Consider the following 18395-nt stretch of genomic DNA (forward strand, 5'->3'; position numbering starts at 1 on the left):
GGGGAGGGGGGGAATTGGCACGGCGACTAAATTGGATGGGGAGAAAAACAGAAAATAGACAGTAATAACTTCTGTCAAATTTATATCTGTTCATTGATGGATCAATGGTTGCATATCGTACTCATTATGCAGCGCAATCTGCAATCCACAAGGTACAGACTTTTCCATTTCTTATTATAGGGGAGCACCTAGCGGTGAGAAGGCAGAACAGCAACCTCCATTACAGTGCTCCGTAAAATGGAAAGAAAAAAAGTAAAACATCTGCCTCAATATTTCAATGGTTTACAAATTCAAAACTATACTGCCATTTGAAAAACAGTACCGGTTCGTTTTTCTTTTATTTTCGCAAACAGTCAAGTTTTTTAAATGTTTTGAATAGGCCATTACAAAATAAAATACATTTAAAATAAAGGATTTGTACCGTATGTGTAATGAAATCTTGTTTGTTAAAAAAGATTTCAGAAAATTGCTATTGAAAAAAGTATCGTTCAGGAACCAGTATTGAAGTCAAGGTATCGGTATGGAAAATCTTTGAAGGAAGATACCCAACCAACGCACCCACCCAACCACCCACCTACCTTTCCATTGACATCTTGGAGCACTATATTCTCAGGCTTCAGGTCTCGGTGTATGATTTTGTTTTCGTGCAAATACTGTATGCCAGATCCTATAACACAAAGCATTTGTACAAGACACGATGCCACTAGTGAAAACAGTACAAAACACTTGAACATGATGTACATAATAAAAACATGATTCACATACCAACATCATTGAGGAGCGAGACCACTTCACTCTCTTTCAAACCACAGCAGTTTTCAGGTTTGCTCAGCATCTATAAGCCAACCATACATAATGGTATCAGAATCTCTGTAGACGATATATATATTACTGTCTAAACATGGTGCCAAGGTTTCCCAGACAAACTAAATAACTCATTGCAAAATACATTTTATTGCACCCGAGTAGGCTTTGCCGTTTGTTATGATGTGTAAATCAGTCATTTCAAAGCTATTTGATGCTGTGGGACACTTATACAAGAATGAAAATTCCAAGTCATAAATCATCATTTTGCTTGTAAGTAAGTATCATTAAAACAAAACAAGAGGTGACGTGATAGCTAAAATATTAGCAAGGCGATGGTGCCAATTTTATTAACTTTGACCGAAAAGTATTATCATAGGCAAATTTCATTATATTTTAAATTTAGAACGTTTTTTGTCAATGACCACCGTCAACTGGACCCTAGTATTAGGTGCTCTCTCTCTCCCTCCTTCCCCGACGCCTCACCTTCCTGAGGTCCCCCCGGGAGCAGAACTCCATGGCCAGCAGCGGAAGGTCGTTTAAGGCTATGTGCTTCATCTCCTCTGGCACATCTCTGGCTGTCACCACATTGATGTGATTCAACCTGAAGCAGAAAACAAACCCAAGTGTGTAACTTGGACCCTTTCCAACTGGGAGAAAAATCACACTGGAAAAGTAACAAGTCAAACTCCACCCTCTTTTCTTGATCCTCTAATCCCAACTGTTGCTTTCCTCAAAAATGTACGATTTCAATTCATAAAAATGACCACGATTTCAGACAGTTTAGGCTAATCGGTTAGGTTTTACCGTTATATGTTATAGCAACTATATACCAGAAATGTAATAGATGCTTGGGTGCAGACAGGGGTGTTGTTGTCGATATTTGTACCTCCAAGCCAAACTGTTATTTTCCAACAACTGTTCTTTTGGTCAATTTAAGTTGGCGTGTTTTAAATCAAACATCCACTGCTGCAGTTGAGAGCGAGCCATTTATCACCAAATATCTGGTTGAGAGAGAGAGAACTCAAAGTAATTGACGTCAAGAGATGGAACGTTTTAGCTGTGTCGTGCTACTTCAGGGAAGGCATTACTTTTATAAGCATCTAATTGTTTATGCATTTCACAGTCTAACTTACGCGTATTGCTGTGTTTGCACTGCAGTCTATGCTAATTGAGCCATGGACACTAATATGGATAAACATTTTATATTGAGAGAAAAACTAGTCTACCCCTTTATTCTTAGATTTAGGCTATAGTCAGTCAATTGTGAACCATGACATGAAGCTATCTATTTCTCTTAATTTGATGTATCATGTAGTTATTGTTATAAGTTTCTCATGCATTATGACAGATACATATATATTAGTGCCGTCAATAAATAAAAAAAATTTAACTAATTAATCTCACAATTTTCTGTAATTAATCTAGATTAAAAATAGCATTTTTCTACTTAAGGAAAACACCAACATTTTGGGAAATTAGCTTATTTAACATCTTCCCTGGAGTTAGACAAGAAGATACATACCTTTTTTGTCTCTGTGCGTGCATTTAGCTTTGGGAACGGTCGCTCCGTTAGCATAGCTTAGCTTCATCACTGGAAGTGAGGGAGGACAGTAGCCTGACGTTCCCTACAGGTTTGTTGATATTCTCATTCCTTCAAAGGATCCGAACCGATTGAAGTTTATGGATACCATGACTTAAAATCCTCTTACCTTGACGATTAAAAGCCTCCCCAATTTAGAAAACAGTAATCCAATGGCTAGTATTGATAATATACTACTAACTACTGGACGCTCGGAGCTAACCGGAGCTAACACAGAACAGGATGGTAAAGCAAATATGACTTCCTTTCTGGGGTTTTCAAAATAAAAGTGCGACGTTTATAGCAGCGGAAAACGTTTATTTTGTACATTATCTAACGTTAACACAAACCTAAACTAACGTTACAGCTAACCTAAAGTTAGTTTAGGTTCGTGTTAACGTTAGATAATGTACAAAATAAACATTTTCCGCTGCTATAAACATCGCACTTTTATTTTGAAAACCCCAGAAAGGAAGTAATTATATTTGCTTTACCATCCTGTTCTGTGTTAGCTCCGGTTAGCTCCGAGCGTGCAGCAGTTAGTATTATATTATCAATACCAGCCATTGGATTACTGTTTTCTAAATTGGGGAGGCTTTTAATCGTCAAGGTAAGATGATTTTAAGTCATGGTATCCATAAACTTCAATCGGTTCGGATCCTTTGAATGAATGAGAATATCAACAAACCTGTAGGGAACGTCAGGCTACTGTCCTCCCTCACTTCCAGTGATGAAGCTAAGTTAGGCTAACGGAGCGACCGTTCCCAAAGCTAAATGCACGCACAGAGACAAAAAAGGTATGCATCTTCTTGTCTAACTCCAGGGAAGATGTTAAATAAGCTAATTTCCCAAAATGTTGGAGTTTTCCTTTAAGACCGAAGCTTGTAACAGATATTTACTTGAGTAAAATCATGGAATGAATGTAAAATCAACACAAAGAAAGTATATTTAGATTCAAAGACTATTTTATTTATTTATTTTTTATCTTTTCCCCCCTCCTTTTTCCTCCGATTTTCTCCTATCCTCCCAATGTTAGTCGTTATGCCAATTCCCAATCCCCTTCCTGATCATTGCGCACTTACCCCCCACAGTCTGTCTGGGAGAGTGGAGGCTATCACATGCTTCCTCCGACACACTTCTAGCCAATCAACCGCTTCTTTTCACCTGGCAGCACGGACTCTCACTGAGAGGGTGTAACGTGTGGAAGGATCACACTACCCCCCTTAGATCCTATCCGCGCTGAGCAGGCGCCCCGACCGAACTGTAGGAGTCGCTGTTTACAACGACCCGGACCCACCCCGCCAGCTTTCCCACCCTCTAATACTGCCAATTGTATTAGTGTGAACGGCCAGCCAAGCTGGTGACAACGCCGGGAGCTGGATTCGAACAGGCGAATCCAGCGTCTCCGGCGTTGGTGACGAACGCAATCTCGATTCAAAGGCTATTTTAATAGCTTTCTTTGAATACAGTTTCTCTCCTGTGAAATACAAATGTTCAACAAAACCATCAACATTGATTCAGCTAGACCTCTTTCTTATATCCGCAGCGCTATGATTGAAGATTTCTCACTCCATAGATTAATTTATTTCAATGCTTTAAATCATTTATCAATTAATCTCCAAAGTTAAAGCATTCATTTTGAAAGCCCTAATATATATATATATAAAAATGTAAAGGCTAATTAAATCCATTAATACTGCTGTGGATAATAATGTATTTTTCTTAGCTATTACCTAAGGAAGGAAAAAACTGCCAAGGGACCCGTTCACCATAAATCACTGCTCAGTGACATTCATTCACTCTTTCTGTGCTGATTTGACCCTTTATAGCTAAAGTGAAAGGGGGTTTTAAATATATGGGGATGAACTGGAGGTGGTGGGGTGCTGTGAACCTGCATCTAGGATCATCTTAGTTTTACCAGTACTTCCAATACAAGGAAGTTCAGAAGAGGAACATTCCAAAGAGTAATGTCAGCGGTCAGTATGTTGTTAGACTTGATTGTTAGACCTCTCTCCACAATAAGTTAGCGCTAACGTTGCTACCCCTAGCTAACTGCATCTGGAGATATGACTGGCCCGCAATACGTTGATAACAGTGCACAGCTAGGTCATGTTGGACATGCTCCCTTGCTTGCATGAAATACTATTGCTACAGGTATTGCATTTTGCTTTATTCAATCTTTTTTTTAAGCTCAGCCAAACTTCCTAGCCAGGGAACAAAATAAGTACCAGCCAACCGCCAATGGCTGGTAAAAAATCTGCCTGGCTGGTAGTTTTTAAAATCTACCAGCCAAATGGCTGGTAAGTCAAAAAGTTAAGTTTGTTCCCTGAGAGCAGAGCTACACAGCAGTGCGCCTATTTTGCGAGCCGAAATAAGTCTGTGGTTTTTTCTTCTTCTCACAACGGGTCAAATGCAACTAACATGCATTGCATCGTCGCCATTCCTTTATGCCCACATCGCCCGAAATGAACGTTATGTTAGCGTAAGCTAACAAGCTAATCCTGATCAGCGGCAGAGCCATAGAGAACAGCAGACAGTGTGGACTGGGGAAAGGGAAATGGGGGGGGGGGCACTCTCCCTTTCTCTGTGTGTGTGCGTGCATTTGGAAAGACGATGAAGTCACTAGTCAGGACTCAGGAGAGGAGTATATTGTAGTAAACTGAGGATTACTGAGGATGCACAGATAATGTTGATATTCAAATATAAAAAGGTTTCGAGAGGAGTGGAAGTTTGAAGACAGACTAGACTACAATATGATGCAGGGGTGGTGAGTTGAAACAGTGTGTGTGTCCCCGACCCCACTTCTATGTTTCAATAAATTATTTGCATTTAAAACTATTAACGCTGACTCATTCCTTCAGTCCACTCAAAATTATGCTAATATTCCTTATGTTGTTTATGATATTAATTGAAAATAGCATATGAGAGTATTATATAGTAATAATAACACATGGCGATATACTAAAAAGCTATTTATAATTTTTGGCTGGTAAAAAAATCTGCCTGGCTGGTAGTTTTTAAAATCTACCAGACAAATGGCTGGTAAGTCAAAAAGTTAATTTTGTTCCCCGTTCCTAGCGTTTGCTGCCGTCAGCCACGGTCCACTAGTAAACAAAAACATTTGCTAACACAACCCCATAACCAGTGATGTAACGTAGGGCGGCTACGTGGCGTAGTGGGCAAGGCGCTCGCCACGAAATGATGGAGACGCTGGGCTCGTCAGTTCGAGCCCAGCGCTCCACATTTGCTTTCAGTTTAGCTGGTCGTCCGTACTAATACACATTGGCCGTATTAGGGGGTGGGAAACTGATGGGTGGGGATCGGGCGTTGTGGACAGCGACTCCTACAGGTCGGTTGGTGCGCCTGCGCAGTAGAATCAGGAAGTGTCGGGGGCAGCGTGAGCCTCCCACGCGTTACTACTCGCCACTGAGAGATCGAGCTGCGCAGGTGAAAAGATGCGACTGCTGTTACCTCAAGTACCGGAGGGGACTTGTGCTATGTATGACTTCGTCCACATTGCAGCCGGCTTGTGGGAGGCAAGAAACAACGTCCGTGACAGGGGAGGGTTGAATTGGATGATACGAAATTGGGATGGGAGAAAAATATAGAAAATGGGAGAAAAAGTGGATAAAAAAAAACCCCAGTGATGTAACGTGAGGTCTGAGCAACAGGTCCTGGCCATTAAGTAGAATTCTTTGCTCAATGCAATCGACTCCTAAAAGAGTGACAGAAATACACTGTAGGATGATCCATTGAGTATAATCGAAAATACATTTCTTAACAATTCCACATATTTTGTTGGCCTGGTGGGGTTGTCGTTGGCCTGTACAATTATAGAGGAAACACTGATCTGGGGCTGCTTCCATAGCCATAAAATGTTTGTGTGAGCTCTTACACCCAAATGAGATTGATAGTCTAGCATTGCTAGAAGGCCTAACCCAGAATTAAAACCTAATTTGGGTGTAAAAGCTCTCACACAAAGATTGAATGGCCTCATAAAGTCAGATCTTCATTCATTGTCTGTGGAGCAGTCCCGTATTTTATATCCCATTGCATCACTGATTCTTGCTCTGAAAGTAGTATGTATTCACAAATACTGACTGAACTGTCCTGGGGTACACGATGGACATCTGTGAATTAACAGGCAGGAAAGACTGAAAAATACTGACTTTTTCATAATCTGGATCTCTCTGCTCCATCGGTCCTTATTTCTTGGTGTCAGCTCCAGGCGGCACATTTTCACTGCTAGCTTATCATTTGTTTCCTAAAGACGTGAGAACAAAATCCACCCCTTGGTGACACAACACTAATAAAACATTGCAAGGAAGTGGGTGGCCTAGCATTGGTAACTGCAACAGAAATGTGTGTGGACAGATTGTATATTTAGGTCAATGGTAAAAAACAATATATAATAACTTACATGATGTAGATAGAGGTAAACATGGGCAAATGCGCCCATGCCCAATCTCTCTTTCAACTCCCAGTCTCCGCAGTTTTGATTCTGTCTGAAGGGAGGCTTCTCCATTGCAATGCAAGCTGTAACAATATGTCACAACCAATGTTCGTATGATGCTAATAATAATAACATAACATCCACATCAAGTAACACCGCATTAGAAAAAAGGAAACCTGCAAATAAAACATTGATATAGAATGTTGGCTCGTCGTGGCACCTGTCACCGGTCATCCTTCTAACGTTATTTAGATATACTAACGATAAATAGAGACTACCCTGGAATAGCCAGTCAGCTAACGTTACATTCGATGCCTGCAAAAAACGTTAGCTTGGTTAGCAAACTTGATGTTTTACATTATGTCAGTGGCTTGTTGTCACATCCCTCCCAGTCATTGGTTTCTTATTATCAGTACGCGGTATGTGTATTAATAACTAACTTGTCAGGAAGACGAGGAAGTAACGAGCCGTTACGTTAACATGAATCCCACCGATATATAAAACGCAAATGTTAGCTTTCTCTCTGGCTCGGCAGCTACTAGCATGTCAGTAATCCCGCAGCGAAACCCACACACCAGCAAATAGACGGAGCCATTTAGCTTGTTAGCATTAAGAAACAAACGCTCAGAAAACATCAACGTGACTGCTACACAGACAATCTTCGTGTTGAACTACCAAATGAAACGCGCCTCAAACCTTGTGTTTCTACGAAAGTGTCATCGGCGGGTTTTCACAAGATAAATGTGTGATTAGCAGTCCTCTTGTTTTCAGCTCAATGCAGCGCCACAAGAATGTATACTTTCCTAGTAATGACGTCACCAGAAAGCACGGGGGTGTGTTCGATCGAACAGAACATCTTGGCTTGATCTATTATGTTTCTTTTTATAAAACCTTACTGTAAAATACGTCTTCTACTTATAACAATAACAATAATAATAATAATAATAATAATAATAATAATAATAATAATAATAATAATAATAATAATAATAATAATAATAATAATAATAATAATAATAATAATAATAATAAATAATAATAATAATAATAATAATATAAGATAAGATATTGCTTTATTGATCCCCTTGGGGAAATTCGGGTGTCATAGGAGCATGGGGGAGGGGGGAGGGGATGTACAGGTATGGGTGCCAGGGTAATAGTAGAGACATAAATATAGATCTGAATATAATAATATGAGAAAAATAAACAGTGTAAACAATATTAACTCTGAATATAAAAACAAGAGACAATTTAACAGTGTAAACAAAGGCGGAGATGAGGGTCTGCATGTATTGGTTATATTATACGTTACAATAGATATAGTAGTGGGGCAGATACGCTCATAATGGAAGGTATTGTGCATTTTATGAAAGAAGCATGCAACTTTCTACAGTGTTTCTATATACCATGAAGTTTGTTTTCAGACGTGGAAAGACTTCTGAATTGACCTCTGGAACGTGTCAGAGGCTGTACACATTTTGGGCTCTCAAAAACATGTTATTTTAAACTTTTTTTCCAGGCACAAAGGTATTATATAAAAAAGAAGAGTTGTGGAACCCACTGGTCATCATAAAAGTGCTTTAATAGATTAAATCAGCTGTATAGGATATGGCAATTGGGTTTCATGTCATACAAACACATCTCACACAAACACAAAGACTCAAAAAAAGACTTTCAACAGTATGCATGTTAAATTTGATTGAACAGTTGACATCTCTTAACCTATACCCTAGTTGTAGTAAGTAGTACCTGATTGATTGATTGATTGATTGATTGATTGATTGATTGATTGATTGATTGATTGATTGAAAAGTTTATTAACAGATTGCAGAATGGGTACAGTACAGTACAGCTCAATACATACAATTGTTAAGGGGATGCAGACCAGAGAAAGACTTTCGTCTTGTTTACATCAGGGTCCCCCATTTTCAATTCATCATAACATATATGACACACACGACATACAGATAGATAGGGTACCGTTTACCTCCACCATCTGTTCTCTCCCCTCCAGGTAGGATTGTATCCAGCTCACTGATAGACTATCAAAACTAATTGCTTTTAGCTTGTCAATCAGAATGGTGTGATTGACAGTGTCGAAGGCCTTTTGTAGGTCCAGCATGACCATTGCCCGCGTCCACCTCTTGCTTGATGTGGTCGTTCAAATAGAGAAGGCATGTGTCAGTGGAGTGGGATGTTCTGAAGCCAGATTGGAATTCGTAGATTAGATTTTTTCCCGCGAGGTACTTTTCGACCTGTTCGTATACAATTTTTTCCATGACTTTCGAGATGGATGTAAGGATAGAAACAGGGCGGTAGTTGCCTGGGTCTAATTTGCTGCCCTTTTTGTGCAGGGGTGTTACTCTCGCAATTTTGAAGTCCTTGGGGACGTGTCCCTGTTTTATGGAGAGGTTTATTATGTGTGTGATGACTGGGGTGATGGCGGCTGCTGAGTCTCTGAGGAATTTGGAGGGGATGTTGTCATGGCCAGTGGCCTTGTTCGGTTGGAGGGCGCTCAGTTTTTTGAGTACCTCATCTGTAGTTACCATTACCAGTTTGAAGTCGTCTTTGTGGACGCCTAGGTTCTTGTAGTATGCTACTATGTGTTCTACCCCATACTGCCCTGAGTGGGAGGGTAGTTTGTTTACCAGTGTTGTGGCTATGTTTGTGAAGAAAGTGTTTAAGTAATTGGCTACATCCAGCTTGTCTGTGATGAGCGTGTTGTCCGTCTTTATGTTTATGTTTGAGAACCTGGTTTTAAGTTTTTTACTGCAGCCTAGTTGATTATTGAGTAATTTCCAAAGTTCACATGGTTTATTTTTGTTTTCCTCAGTTTTGTCATTGATGAATTTATTTTAAGCCGTTTTTATCATTGTAGAGGCAGAAACTGACTTGGTAGATTTATATATTATTATATTATTATTATATATATTATGTTATATATATATATTATATATATATTATATATATATATTATATTATATATTAGAACCATGCACTGTTTAGACTGTCTTAACCTTTAGACTGTCTTATTTATGTTTGGACACTAGAGGGCTCACCACCCATTACAGCCCACTCCTATAAATAGCCAAGGTGATCACTGCAATCTTATGCACCTGCGGAGGATTTACCTTCAAACACTGTTTTACTGTTGGAACTGACCACACGGAGCAATTGACGACTGTTCTGTTTAACCCTTAATTCACTATCATTTACCCTTGGACAACAATAAACCCTGTAAACCGTAAGAGGAGCAACTGTGGACATTCAATTCATTCAACATCTACAACTTTGGTACAGAGTGAAAAGGCACAATAGCAGGTGCATCGTGGACGGCTGTCAACAACCCAGGAATGACAGTCGGCCACTACAAAAGTTTGAAGGTTCCCTCACGACAGAAGAACGTGAGTGAAAAGAAGAAAGTTTGAAAGTGTCCTCACGACAGAAGGACGTGAGTACAAAGTTTGAAGTTACCCTCACGACAGAAGGAGGCGAGTGAAAAGGAGGAAAAATATCCTTGTGAAAGAAGGACGTGATATGTGAGTATAAAGTTGGATCACCTCCCTCACCAAGGACAAGCAGCGGTAAGAAGATTTTAAATAAAACCTCCATTGATGAAGAACTGGATAACGGATAACGCTGCTGTATTTATGAATGGAACCAACTCAGGACATTGCTACTGTGTGCGCTTCCTTGCGAACGCTGTGGAGCATTCTAGCGTCGGACTAATTAAATTGTGATACTGTGGATAATGGAACGGACTATGCGCCGTATTGATGTGTGGAACCGTCACAATTATTATTGTCTGGACGTGTAGAAACTGGACACTAAATATAAAGCAATGGACTGTCTGATTTAAATTCCGACATATATAGTGGGCAATACTATGTTACTGCAGAGCATTCATCATTTGGAAGAAAATAAACCCACTTTGAAGGCTCTGACGTCACACCACGTCGCCATCCGATTATAACATTTAAAGTTACACTTCGTTATATGTAAAGAATAAATAACAATGTCTGAAGTGGGAAAGTGCGTGCCTCGCCACTCGCCAGCCAAGCAGTCATAGAAGTGTGAGCTCAACAGCCTCATCTATGCTTAAAAGGACTCAAGCTGAAAAAGCTGCCATGATGGCACGTCTTGCCAATTTAAATTAAAAAAAAAATGACCTTGAAAAACAACAAAGGGATTTGAAGCATGAATTGGAAGCCAGACAAGCAGCAATAAATCGTGAATTGGAAAACAGACAAGCAGCATTAAATCGTGAATTGGAAAACAGACAAGCAGCATTAAATACTGTGGTAAATTCCCAACATAGATCTCATGATTAACTAATGTGTAGAAATACTTGGCCCTTAATTATAGTTCATATTGTGTCACTAAGACCTTGTGGTCTCTCCAGGAGGGCATTTGCATATAGTGGCAGCTGGGGTAATACTTACTTCCCTTTAGGGGGTGGGTAAGAACAAAGGGCAGGAACATGTGTCTCCTTTTAGGAGACATCAAAGGCTCAACTGGTCTGCCAAAAGACAATGATTAGGTCACATATTGATGGCTACATGTGACCATCAAAGGTCTGATTACACACACACACACACATAGACTCACACACACACACACACACACACACACATAGTCACACACACAGACACACACACACTCACACACCCACACACACATAGTCACACACACACACACACACTCACACACACACATTTTCACATACACATCCACACACACACACACACAGAGAAGATCACTATTGAAATCCTTAATTTAAGCTCCAAACAAGTAAAATATAATTAGGTTTGGTCATACTTAAATTAGGTAATTAGTTAATGTGCCTGTTCTGTTTTCATTTATGTTCAATTTGATTAAATTGATGGTTTTATATTCTGATCTATTCTCTTCTATCCAGTTCTAATTTAATCTGTTATTCAGTTATATTCTATTCTAAAAGAATGATTAAAGTCAACAGACTTAGTGATAAAGAAATATATCTGTGTTTATGTGGGCAATTGTAATTCAAATATAGATAAATGGAAATGAAAATGATGCAATGTTTAAGGACAGTATATATTGTTGACTGTAAGGACAGCCTCTTTTTGCAGTTATGTGAAGGGGGTTGGGCTATTAAGCCAAACCCCTATTTTTCAAATACCAGCTTAGCAGTCCTGTGATTGGAGGAATAATGTGATGATGTCATCAACTCCGAGACACTGGGCCTTGGGCTATAAGATGGGGGTGATGGGGGGAAAGGAGGACTCTGAAACAACAACCCACAAGACAAGACCTCACCCACCATCTCACCCATCTAAAGCAGGCAACGAGGACAAAGGAACTTCTTGGAGGGAAAATCAACTCTTTGTTCACTAGCCAAGACAACAAAGACCATCAACAACTTATCAACTATCATTCTTTATACTGTAATATTAGTCAGGTTGTTATCACTCACGGCATAGTGTTTGTGATCACAACTATAGCATTTTCTTATTGTAATTTGTATACACTCTTAAACTTTGATTAAACAACTGTTATACTACTTTCCTCCTAAATTCCTTCTGCCTGCACCGCTCAGTTTGAACAGAAGTGATTCCCAGAGCTTTAAGGTATTGAATCACAACGCAGAGTACCAGCAACCCGGTTCTGAAGCAGAGCAGAACCGAAATAGCTTGGGAAATCCACTTCATTTTGGTGCCGGACTTCAGTGAATCAGAGCGCTCGTGTTATCACCACAACAAAAGAAATACTAAGAGGTGAGTGTGATGATGTATGGGTGCTCTATTCGAACCACGGAGGGGGTTGCTAAGAATTTAACCTCATGTAAGCATGATGTAAGGGAAAATTGATTTGAATGTTCTGGCTGGGGAGGGCGGCTCTGTAATCACTGTGCGTCGTATTTTCTAAAGTAGAGGTTTAGCACAATGAACGGAGCGCCGCTGCCAGTCGGAACAAGTAAGGGAGTAGGAACATGTATAGATTCGTGCTCAGAGTTGAACCAAGATAAACACCGTGCGTTGTATGTCTTAGAAGTAGAGGCTAAAGCACGCGTGCGTCGTATTTTCTAAAGTAGAGATTTAGCACAAGTAGGTCTGGTTTAGCCTTGGGCACGGGCGGGCGTGTTGAAATTAGACTGCGTTAGGCGGTAACAAAAAATAGTACTTACGCGCCGCTGTGCGGCGTTCGAGAGACGGTAATGTGCGTGAATGCTGATTTTGTATTTTTTATTTGTGATAGGAAGCGTGTATGAATGTATAGTTGGCGAATGTTTATGGTTAGGAGTGATTGGTGGGACGTGTGAGAGTATAGTTATGTTATTATGTAATTTAAGTCACCGGTTGGCCATGGGGAAATGTAATGGTGAACGCCGGTTTTCCGAGGCCCGTGGAACGCAGCAGCCGTTAGCTGTTGTATTAGCCTCTGAGGCACCGGAGCATACGGAGGGAAAAGTAGACGTAACTCAAATGTATAAGGTCGATCGATAGTGTCTTGAGATTACGGGGATGTGTAAGGCACTTAAAAGTTTTCATATTCGTGGCGGACAAAATAGATATGTAACGTTTAAGGTGATTGGGATAATCTAGACGGGGACCCGGAAGTCGTTCTAAGATCGCCGGTAGTGACGACAGAGGGGTCAAACTAGTGTTTTGCTATTATGTTTTTATATTTCTATTTAAATCACTACACTGGCGTTCTGAGGGAAATAGGATTCTGTTGTGGGGTATGTGGTGTTATATTAACGTTGCGAGGAGACGGCCCGCGCGGCGGAACGGGTCGTTGGGGAGCGTTTTTATGGGATCATGGGAGAAGCTAAGCTAATGCTACCTAGCCGCGCTAACGGCTAAAGCGGTCGCCGGTTGTGACGTCATAAGGGTGCGTGGTCTGACGGCCTACGCGCGCTGGGTTGAAGCTAACGAAGCTAATATGCTAAGCTAACTGTGCTGACGTCATGGCATTAACGGGGCTCTCGGGATGTCTCGCGATCGGGCGTCCATCTTGGTAGGGGCGGCGAGCGTCCATTGTTAAGGGGAAGGTGGAGTTTATTTAGGAATGCAGTAGGGGGCAGAAGAGGACAGGATGAATATGTTTGGATTCTGCTCACAGAACGTTTTCATTGTACACTCTCTCTCCCCCTCTCTTCTCTTTCTCCCCCTCTCTTTCTCTCTCTCTCTCTCTCTTCCTCTCTCTCTCTCTCTTTCTCTCTCTCTCTCCCTCTCTCCTCTTTCTCCCCCTCTCTTCTCTTTCTCCCCCTCTCTCTCTCTCTCTCTCTCTCTCCCTCTCACCTCCCCTCCCTCTCTCTCTCTTTCTCTTTCACCCCCCCTCTCTTTCTTTCTCTCTCACCTCTCCTCCCTCCCTCTCCCTTTCCGCCTCTCTCCCTCTCTCTCTCGCCTCCCCTCCCTCTCTTTCTCTTTCACCCCCCCCCCTCTCTTTCTTTCCTTCTCTCACCCTCCTCCCTCCCTCTCCCTTTCACCTCCCCCCTCTCTCCCTCTCCCTCTCACCTCCCCCCCTCTTCCCCTCCTCTCCCTCTCTCTCTTTCTCTTTCACCCCCCCCTCTCTTTCTTTCCTTCTCTCACCCTCCTCCCTCCCTCTCCCTTTCACCCCTCTCCCTCTCACCTCCCCCCCTCTTTCCCTCTCCCTCTCTCTCTCTCTCTCTCTTACCTCCCCCCTCTCGCTCACTCCCCTCATTCCAACACCGCCTCTCTTCCATATGTTTCCCCCCTCCCCCCCCTCGGCCCCCCCGAAACGCTTTCTCTTTCTCTCCTAGTTTAGGGCCTGTATATAGAGGTTTTTTATGGGTTTCAAACGCGGTGTAGTGCTAGGTATGTTGGTTATTGCTGTTTACTGTAAGGTTTCAAAGGCGGTAGGTTGAGTTTGGGACTTATTATGCGTATGTTGTTGTTCCATATTCAGTTTTATTGTTATTTTTAGGGAATTTCTAGTGCTGGCAGTGGTATTGGCTGGCGTTGGCGCTACGCTTTGGTCGACAAGGCGCTCGTACTTCTTTCCTTACATTTGGACGGGCTCCGTGTCAGTTCATGTTGGTGGGCCGTAAGTCGGAGCATAGTTACTCTACTCGGCTGCGCCTGCGATGGGGGTGTGGGTAGACAGTTCGTCGTGGCTCACTGTCTGCCTCCACGCTTTGTGCGCTGTGTGCGACTCGTCGGTGCTCGCTGCCACACTGCGCACAGTTTTCATTTTACCAGGGGTACGGGGACTGCTAAACGTCGTGGCGGGGGTGGGCTCGCTGTCTGCCACCGCGCATTAACGGGGGTGCGCTATGCGTGCACTCGTCAAAGGCTCGCTGCCACACTACGCGCGTCGAATTATATTATGTGTGGGTGTTTGGGTGACTGGTTACAGTGGTATCAGGGGTGCTGTATGTGTGTGGCTGTGGTTGTGAGTGGAATGATCTTTGAATATCCTTGAGTAGGGGGCCCGGGGTTTCGCGTTCCAGGTTGCAAACTGGGGGTGATGCCGTGGGCCACGGGACGAGTTGGCCAGTGGAATGTCATTGGTCGGCAGGATTTTCAATGTGGGGATGGTGTCGGCGACCTGTGGTTATGAACGGGTTGTGTGACACTGTTCTAGATGCACGGGGACTTCAGTGACATAAGGCACTGGAAATTGATTTCTGTTCCCGTGAGGAGCGCGTTATTTTAACACCTAAGGGGTTAGGTGTTACGGGGGAAATATAGTAACTGTGTGAGAGATTATGAATGGAAAATATGTATGTTACTGATATGTATAATGTAATATGAGCGAAATACATACTAGGCTTTCACGGACAGAAATAAATATAGTTACACATACACATAGTCATTTGCAAATAACGATTAGAGTAAAAGTGAGGTTATTCACCTAAATTACCATGTCCGATACAGATGTTTAGAAATGATAGGCTGTAAATAACGAATTTCTGATTGACCAACAGAAGGAAACAGCTGATGAAAAATAAGTTCCCCGGAGTTGTGTTAAGAAGGATCACAACAGGATTGAGAGTCTGGGTTTCCAATGGAGACAACTGGAAAAAGATTAAGGCTGTGTCATTGATAAATCAAAAACGAAGATTGCACAAATGCTCTCATGGGATCATAGTCTAGGAGATGCCCGACATTCCATGCTTAAAGACAAATGATGGATTGTGAATGGGAAATATCACTGGTAATTAAGTGTATTTTTTGCTTCTCTCTTCACAGCTGCTCCAGGACGGATGGCCGGCGCTGACAATTCCGAACCCCAACAGGGAGATCAAAGAGACTGTTGACAGTCAGGGGGTATAGTATCACAAGAGCGAGTTATCAATTCCTGTTTACACCAATATAGAAGTGTGAGTGAAATAAACTCAAGTTTGGTAAAAATAGTTTGAATACAGAGAAACTTGCTTTCCAAACGGTGACGTTACGAGTGTTTGGAGAAAGGTGAGAATGGAAAATACACAGATAGGAGCAACCGGAGGGTTAGATGTACTGACCATAGAAAGGGTAGACAATCTGTCTATTTCAACGACTGGAGATGTCACAATAAAAGTGACGAAAAGATGGCCAAAGATATTCAGGCCATTACAGAACCTTGTAGTTAAAGGAGGCCGGTATAGAATGCGTACCCAAATCAAGTTAATGCCGATAACCTCTGCAGACATTACATTGACCGAATTGGACGTTGACTTGATTGACTGGAATTTGATCGACTCCCCTCTAGTGTCCAGTGAGACGGAGGGACTGGAAATAATGTCTTTTACTCCGCCACAGGGAGTCGTTGCAGCAAGCGACCCAGAGACAGCTGTATTACCCGAGTTAATCCACGCTGAAGTGTCCGTTGCAGATGACGGCCAGGTACAGACGTGCCTCCCTCTCGAACAACAGCTAGCCGAGGCTAGACGGGTAGTGGACTATCTCCAAGGCCTAATCCAGTCCACACAGCCCGGAGGGGAGACAGGTTCCAATCGCCTCTCTCCCTCTCCCTCTGGAGAACCAGATGGCCAGAGACGGGCCCAGTTGGGGCCACAAGGGGGTCCCGTGCCGGAACAACAACAAACCCCAATAAGACCACCCACGAGGTGGCAACCACGAGGAAAGGGTCAAAGCGGCAGAGGCAGGAATCCGAATGGCTACCGTGTGCGGCAGGTGCATTGTTGGACGTGTGGGACCCTCGGACACATTTCTCGGGACTGTGCAGAGTGGGACCATCTATCCACAACAGGGCGTGTTTGTACAGAAACAGGTGGCGGGCCCCTCCCAACCACGGGCCCCTCTCAAGGAACTGTGACTGGACCAAATAGGTACGTGGCTTTCTCCTCCGAACAGGCTCCAGGGAACCATGGCGATGATGGCATACCACCAGGACATGTTCTGGGCCCGATGACCCCAGGGTCATCCGGTCACAGGCAACTGACCCACCGGGTCCCACAACCCGGGGGAGACCGCCAATGTTGTTGGATCTGTGGAGTGAACGGTCATTTTCAAAGGTCATGTCTGCAGAGGCCACCGGCAGAATAAAATGTATGCAACTGACTAGGGTAGAGGTGGGATATATTGAATGATAAAATATGCTCCTAATTAGATTAGAATAAAAAATAAAGAATAAAAATAGACAGTTAATCAATATTAGACAGTGTGATGATGTGACACTGCGGCAGCTAGTGATCAGTGAATTATCCATGCTTGGTCAACATTCAGATTGATCAAAGGGTGGACTGCATGATTAAGAAGTTAAAAAGACTCATAGTTGTTTCTAGTATTTTATAGTATTGATAGGAGCGTATTAACAGTTATGAGCAATAGGATAGGTGTTTATTTACTTTTATTTTTACTTCTCTTTTCTAGTGTGTTACGAGCAATTCCTGACTTAGGCCGGGAGCGTACATTTTGTTTATTCATTTGATTTCCCTTTTTGTTTCTTAAGTTAAAAATGAGCTCAGAAGAAAAAAGAAAAAGCTCACAAGTTTGGTTTATTTTTTCATTTATTGGTTTGGCAGCGTTTTCTTTGTGTTTTGTTTTCTGTTTTCTTTCTTTCTGTGTGTTTTTTCTTAGGGTACCTGGCAAGCTGGGAGTGATCTCGACACATCAGGACGGGGTAGTATATGTCTGTAAAATGGACTGGGAACAAAGTGAAGGAACATGAGCTAGTTATGGATTTTTGTTCTCCGCCCATTGAATACCCAGTTTTAGGGGCTGGGGGTGTGTCGTGATTGGTAAAAGTGTTGGGAAGCATGATTCTCTGTACATTAATGAAGCTCAATAGGTTTGGTCGCTATTGGCCAAATTAGTCTTGTGTAGGGTGTGGACATGTGTAATTGATAATTGGCTTGTGGTGGGGAAGATGTGTGTTTAAGGCGGCCTGTGATTTGTTGCCATACACACAGGTTACTGGGAGAGTGGATGTGTCGGTGCTGACCGTCCGGTCCGGGTGCGGCTGTTCAAAGGACGACGGTAACGATGTTTCATTGTGTATTTCACATCGAGAGGTGGAGGAGTATACTGTTTTGACAGCATAATATAATGAGAGCCATGTGAATTTTTCAGAATTTTGAAAATTAATGATCTAAAAACCATGAAA

At 42.2% G+C, this 18395-nt stretch overlaps 1 protein-coding gene across 1 annotated transcript in view; it reads right to left on the reverse strand.

Moving 5' to 3' along the window:
• Positions 1 to 7659, reverse strand: part of LOC311236269 (inhibitor of nuclear factor kappa-B kinase subunit alpha-like) — a 52563-nt gene extending 44904 nt beyond the window's left edge. The window contains exons 1-6 of the mRNA XM_084323947.1: positions 7536 to 7659; positions 6807 to 6922; positions 6556 to 6650; positions 1291 to 1408; positions 766 to 835; positions 579 to 667 (exon numbers count right to left, since the gene is read on the reverse strand). Coding sequence (XP_084180073.1) covers positions 579 to 667; positions 766 to 835; positions 1291 to 1408; positions 6556 to 6650; positions 6807 to 6911 — 477 coding nt within the window. The 5' untranslated portion in view covers positions 6912 to 6922; positions 7536 to 7659. The remainder of the gene's footprint in view (positions 1 to 578; positions 668 to 765; positions 836 to 1290; positions 1409 to 6555; positions 6651 to 6806; positions 6923 to 7535) is intronic.
• Positions 7660 to 18395: the final 10736 nt, after the last annotated feature.

This window comes from Notolepis coatsorum (genome assembly GCF_963971535.1).
Source record: "Notolepis coatsorum genome assembly, chromosome: 10".
NCBI lineage: Eukaryota > Metazoa > Chordata > Actinopteri > Aulopiformes > Paralepididae > Notolepis > Notolepis coatsorum.